This window comes from Abramis brama, assembly GCF_963993115.1.
Source record: "Abramis brama genome assembly, chromosome: 15".
Lineage (NCBI taxonomy): Eukaryota > Metazoa > Chordata > Actinopteri > Cypriniformes > Leuciscidae > Abramis > Abramis brama.
Window position 1 is genome coordinate 13,089,845 of NC_139977.1, and position 6,000 is coordinate 13,095,844.

The window sequence follows — 6,000 nt, forward strand, 5'->3', positions numbered from 1 at the left end:
AAAAATTAAACATTGGTGGATGCTTGAAGAAGCAGAAAATAAAAACTCTTTACAATTCCAATTTTTGTTGTGTTTGTTACATTTGTAATGTCTAACATTATCACCTATCCACTTCACTCACCGTAATTATATATATATATATTTTTTTTTTTTGACGTATCAGTATCCGAAAGGTAATTTAGTTTAGTGGATTACAATTTTTAAAACAAAAATACTTATACACATAATTGAATTAGAGGTGTTGCTATGTTGATATAGATAGAACAAAAGTCTGTCCTGTCATGCTTTAATGTAAATTCTTCTGACACATTGTATCTTTTCATTTAAAACTTCATTTAATTTTAGACAATTCTTTACACCTTCTCATTTTATGCTCATCTGTGAGAGTTGAATGTTAGTCCTAATGTTCATGTAAGGTCAGGAAAGATCCACACACTACAGTCAGCTGATATCAAGTATTCTGTTTTTGTGTTTCCTCAGATTTTATACTCATGTTCTTTATTCATCAAAAATCGTACAGATGTTGACCATGAAAACTGCAATGGCTACGATCATGATAATCAAGTCATGACGAAAGTAGAGCAACGCTCCCAGCTTCTCATCACACCACGTCCGTCCGGCTGGAATCGTACAGGACTTTTTCTTCTGCGGTTTTTATCTCATCGTTCCTGCCGTCAATAGTTTGTCTTTCTTTCCTCGTGTAGTGGGTAAAAAAAAGTGCTGTGGACTTGTTACATTGGTGTAGCACCAGTATACCAGCCTGCCGTCCTGGTCAACAAACCGTCTTGCGTGGCTGGAAACGGAGGGATGGAGGAAGTGGAGGATTTAAGGGCTCAGAAGGAGGAAGAGGGGAGGGAAGGGAGGAAGGACATGGCCGGCTCCTCTCAATGCTGGATCCTACGGATAGACTGGATCTGAGGGGTCTGAGCGTGGCAGCCGTACTCCCTGTAGTGCCTGTACTCGCCTCCGTGGCAGTCGCACTCCATAATGTACTGGTAACCACGGTAACCAGGATACTGGTAGCATACAAAGCTAGAGAAATAGGAACACAGCATGTTACCATGGAGGCCAAGTGGAGCATTCGAGGTCTCAAACGTTGACGAATGCAGTGACGCAAGCCCGAACCGAAGCACTCGCGCTCCTTTCTCACATGCAGATTAAAAGCAACATAAGAGCAGGAAGCCAGAATGCCAGCCACTGTTTTGGGGCAAAATTTTGACCCTAACAAAATAATCAGACGATCAAAATCCATTGGAGCAATCGTACTCACGCGCCACTCATGACATGGATGGAGCCGACCTCGTTGTTGCACCATCCCATGGCCTGCAGAGAGGGGTAGTCACCGCACACCTCCCACTGCTTTCCAGTCATGTTCTCACAATCGAAAAGCATCATACGGGAATCCTTGTGCATCTGTTTCAGGATGAACAACCAGACATACAACTTGCTGAACGCACAAAATTCTGATTTGACAAAATGGGTTCACTTTCGGTTCACGACTTGGAATTAGAATTAAACTGGCAGTGGCCACGTCTCACAGGGATGTTGAATTGGGATGAACGAAATTGCAAATGGAAATGGAATTTACTGCAGTGCATCACACAACTGTGTCATACTGAAAATAAACAAGATATTGCATTCTGGGAAATGTTCTTCCACCATGCTCCATAAAATGACCATTAATCAAATAATCATTGGCTTTTCAAACATTGATTTTTAATAGATTTGTATTTTTAATTAAATACATTTTTGTATGTTATTGATTGTTGCTTTTTTAATAAATACTTCAGATTTATATTTCTAATATTCTTGATTATACCCCTTTAGTGTATGATAACATGTAAATTGTAAATAATTAAAATAATAATAAATGTATAAATAAAGGTGACTTTTCAAACATTGATTATTAATATATTTTTAATTTTTTATATTTATATATGCAAATATTTTGGACTTATATTTCTAATATTTTTGATTATACCCCTTAGTACATGTAATTCATATTGAAAAATGAAATGTAATTTTAATTATGCTTAACTCAGCATAGCTCAGTTCAAATTCAATTTTTCTCAATTCAATTCTGAATGGCGCATAGCCCTGATTTTTATTATCAGTGCCTCTCTCATAATGCCTGCTTTTGCACGTCCTGATTTTGCATTCCTGTTCCGAAAATGTAGTCCTATCCCTACCCCTAAACCGAACCCTACCCATAAGTTATCCCTAAAATCAGAGGGAAATGATAGGTTAATAACACTGATGTAGAAGAACCTAATTATTAGCTTGACATAAACTGTAAACTTGTCCCTCAAATCTGATTGGTTAATTAAAATGTTGTTCCAGGATCAACAAAGATGGTGATCCAGAAACATGTTGCACTTGGTGGAATCAGGTTCTGCCCTGCTTTTTTAATGCCATCTATCTACACTCACTATGACAAACAAATTTCAGAAATAGTGATGGTCGGAAAGTCTACTGGTGGGTGTATTTCGTGTTCTGGTGCAGATGGTCTCACTCACAGCAGAACAGATGGGGCGGAAGGACATCAGCCTCTCAATGCGATAGGCATTGCTTCCACTCCAGGCCTCCCAGCATGGGTAATCTCCCTTCTCCAGGATGAACTGCTGGCCATTGAAGGTAGAGTGCTCAAAACCAATCCAGCTAGAGTCACAAGAGGCAATTTGGAGAGGGGGTTAGAGAGAGGAAGAGAGATTTACTTCGGTAATCAAAGACGTGTGCTTTTACTCACGCGCCACACTCCACTTTCAGGGAGCGGACGGTCTCCATTCCGAACTCCATGATGTTCTGGCAGCAAGCGGTGAATTCGCAACGCCTGCCCTGGAAATGCTCCTGGTCATAAACGGTAATCTGGGAAAGAAAGAAACAGTATTTTAGCACATCATTTAATTAATGGGATAGTTCACCTAAAAATAAAATCACTTACTCTCCCTCAGGTTGTTCTAAACCTGTATGAGTTTATTTCTTCTGTTGAACACAAATAACAATATCTTAAAGAATACTAGTAATCAAACAGTTGATGGACCCTATTGAAACCCATAGTAGGAAAAGAAATACTATGGAAGTCAATGGCTACCGTCAACTGTCTGGCTACCAACATTCTTTAAAATATCTTCTTTTGTGTTCAACTGAAGAATGAAACTCATTCAGGTTTGCAAAAACATGAGGGAGAGTAATTGATGACAATATATTTTTATTTTTGGGTGAACTATCCCTTTAAATACCCATTTAGTTTAGAAACATTGCCCCAAATTGCACTTTACTTAAATATTAATTAAAATAATTTTAAATGAATTAATTTAAAATAAAATAAATCGCTATAGGCCTACCTTCCATGGTCCCATGGGCATTGACATAGGGTTTGTCAGAGCCATTGTTTCAGATATATCAGCGCTGACTGACCTGTACGCAAGGAATCAGACAGTCAGAAGTTCACAACACTGCTGAACATGTACCCATGCTAAAATAAGCGTTTTTTCCTCCTAATGGCCAGAGCATTTTTTCAACTGTTTTCAATGGGAGCGTCGTGACGAGGAGCTGAGCGCTTGGAATTTCTTCCCCGGACGCCGAGAATTGAAAAATGTTCAACTTTGGTTAAAACGCTCATCACTGTCACTTTTCAACCAGCCGTCCAATCACAGTGGAGGATTGACAGGACAAAAAAAAAAACACATTCTCAACAAGCACATCTGTTCATCCAAAACAAACGCCAGTCAGAGCAAGTAGGCCTAAATTACATTTCAGCTTTATAAAAACGCTTTGGTGGACACACGGCCGACTTGTTTTTACTGTGAGAAAAAAAAGTACAAGTGCTTGTTATAGATAATGCCATGTAAAGTATTCAATGTATGACAAGCCTGAACACTGTTGGATCAATTAAACAGAGTGGCTTATATTACTGTCTAATGGATGTCAGATGAAATAATGAAAACCTCTTGTTCAAATCCCTGGTTGACATCTCATAAATATCTCCCCTATCATAATTATAATTTAGCATGTCTGATTGTATCAGTGGATCATTGTTTGATAAGTCATTCTGCATAATTAATGCTCACTATGGTGTTCCAAGCTGGTTTAATCACTATCTGGTTTAGAGTTGGCAGAGGTACAGGGTTTACCAGACTTACCCGACAGAATGAGCTGTGTGCGTTGAGGGGAATCCAGCACGCGGTCTCCTGCTCAGGCATCTGTGGGGCTATTTATACAGACACCGCTTCAATGGGGCTCCCTGATTCACAGACCCTGGCTGCGGTCAGCACTTTGCTTTGGATGCCTTTTGTTTCTGTCCTGAGCTGTAGTCCTTTCTTTCCTCCGCACACTCTTCACAATGAAGGGATCTCCACCAATGAGGGGCCATGGAGACGTGTGGCAGCCGTATGGCCTACTCTCATGTTACGCTACCTGATGATCACTTCACTTTTACACTGCTTGAGGAAGCAATGCCTGCTAATACCTCTTTTTAGGTCTCATTTATGTGAATTGCCTATAAGGTTATATGATATGGTTATATAATAACTTGAGATTTTCTTTTCAGGCCCTTCAAATTTGCATTAAGGACAGTAGGCCTATAAGTTGCAATAAATTAAATTACATTAAGACTTTTGCAAATGATTTCTCAAAGTTACATTTTTGGAATGAGGAACATATACTGTCAGTGTATAAACTGAATGAATATTAATACATATTTCTAAAGCATTTTGAGTCTTGTGAAATAACAAGTCACAACTAATGAAAAAAATATTACTTTTAAGCAATATCATGTTTGAAATTGAGATTTTTTATTTAACGAACTCAAATAATATAAGTGTAATTGTAACCTAGTGAAATTAAGTTGAAAAAACTTAATGTTTTTGGTGTTACCAATTCAAGTATTTTTTTTTAAGTTGATCCAACTGTTCGCTTTTTACAGTGTATTTAGTATTGCACGGACTCTATAAGGAAAATATTATATTCAAAACAGCATAAGGATTCATAGAAATGTATTTTTACTTTCTATATGTGGTTTGTACAACATAAAAGGTTTGAATTCGGTGATGTCTGAGAAGAAATTATCTCAAAACAATAATGATTATTTATATATTTCCAGTCTCCAGTTTATCTGAGCGCAAACCTTAAGCCACAGTACAAAAGGCCTAATGTTTTTGTTTTTGAGAGGCGATGTCTGAGTAATGCAATGAGTAACACGGATGAGTTTCTGTCCTATAAATGGCAAAACATGGCATTTAAAATGCTAATATGAATCAGTGTGTTTTCCAAAGCAGTACTGCCTGACTTTAAATCTAGACAAATGCACCATTACGCTCTTAAAAATGAAGGTTCCAAAAGTTTTTTTCTCCAACAATGCCATGGAAGAAATATTTTGTTTCCCTAATGAACATTTGAGTGGTCAGTTCTTAAAGCAACTTTTTTTTTTCTTAGTGTGAAGAACATTTTAATAATCTAAAGAGCCTTTTTCCACTTTGGAAATGGAAAGATTCTGTGGATCTTAAAGGTTCTTTATGGAACCATTGAAGTTTTTATATTTATATGTCTAAAAACTGTTGTTGCTTTGCAACTATGAAAAGGAGTAAGAGGAGCAAAACTATAAACCAGTGGACGTTTACATTGATAGATGAATATGTAGACTTAAACATTTCAGTCTATGAGATTTGAATTGAACAGCTTCAGCATTCATTGTAAAAATGACTGAAAAAAAATGATGTAGAATTTACTTTGAAACCATTTTCATTTAGAAATGTCTAGTAGGCCACTATATGAAGTAGAGAAACTGAAAGTGTATTTGCTAAACTCGCAACCTCAACTCAGGTCTCTGCAAAACAATGGCTGCACACAGACCGCAGTCAGCACATTGTTTAGCCCACAAAATGGCCAGAGTGGAGGTGTGTGTATGTGTGTGTGTGTGTGTCGAATGTGTATGATGTGTGTATCTGTTAAGCCTATGTGTGTGTGTGTGTGTGTGTGTGTGTCAGATGTAGTTCTGGTTGT

At 37.7% G+C, this 6,000-nt stretch overlaps 1 protein-coding gene across 1 annotated transcript; it reads right to left on the reverse strand.

Annotated features, from left to right (window-relative positions):
- Nucleotides 1-458: 458 nt before the first annotated feature.
- cryba1b (crystallin, beta A1b) lies at nucleotides 459-4,210 on the reverse strand. Its single transcript, XM_084137542.1, has 6 exons — nucleotides 4,143-4,210; nucleotides 3,345-3,417; nucleotides 2,747-2,865; nucleotides 2,517-2,658; nucleotides 1,271-1,413; nucleotides 459-1,032 (listed from the first exon to the last, which is right to left on the reverse strand). Exons 2-6 carry the CDS (start codon nucleotides 3,387-3,389, stop codon nucleotides 885-887), a joined length of 597 nt encoding a protein of 198 aa, XP_083993668.1. The 5' UTR covers nucleotides 3,390-3,417; nucleotides 4,143-4,210; the 3' UTR covers nucleotides 459-884.
- Nucleotides 4,211-6,000: the final 1,790 nt, after the last annotated feature.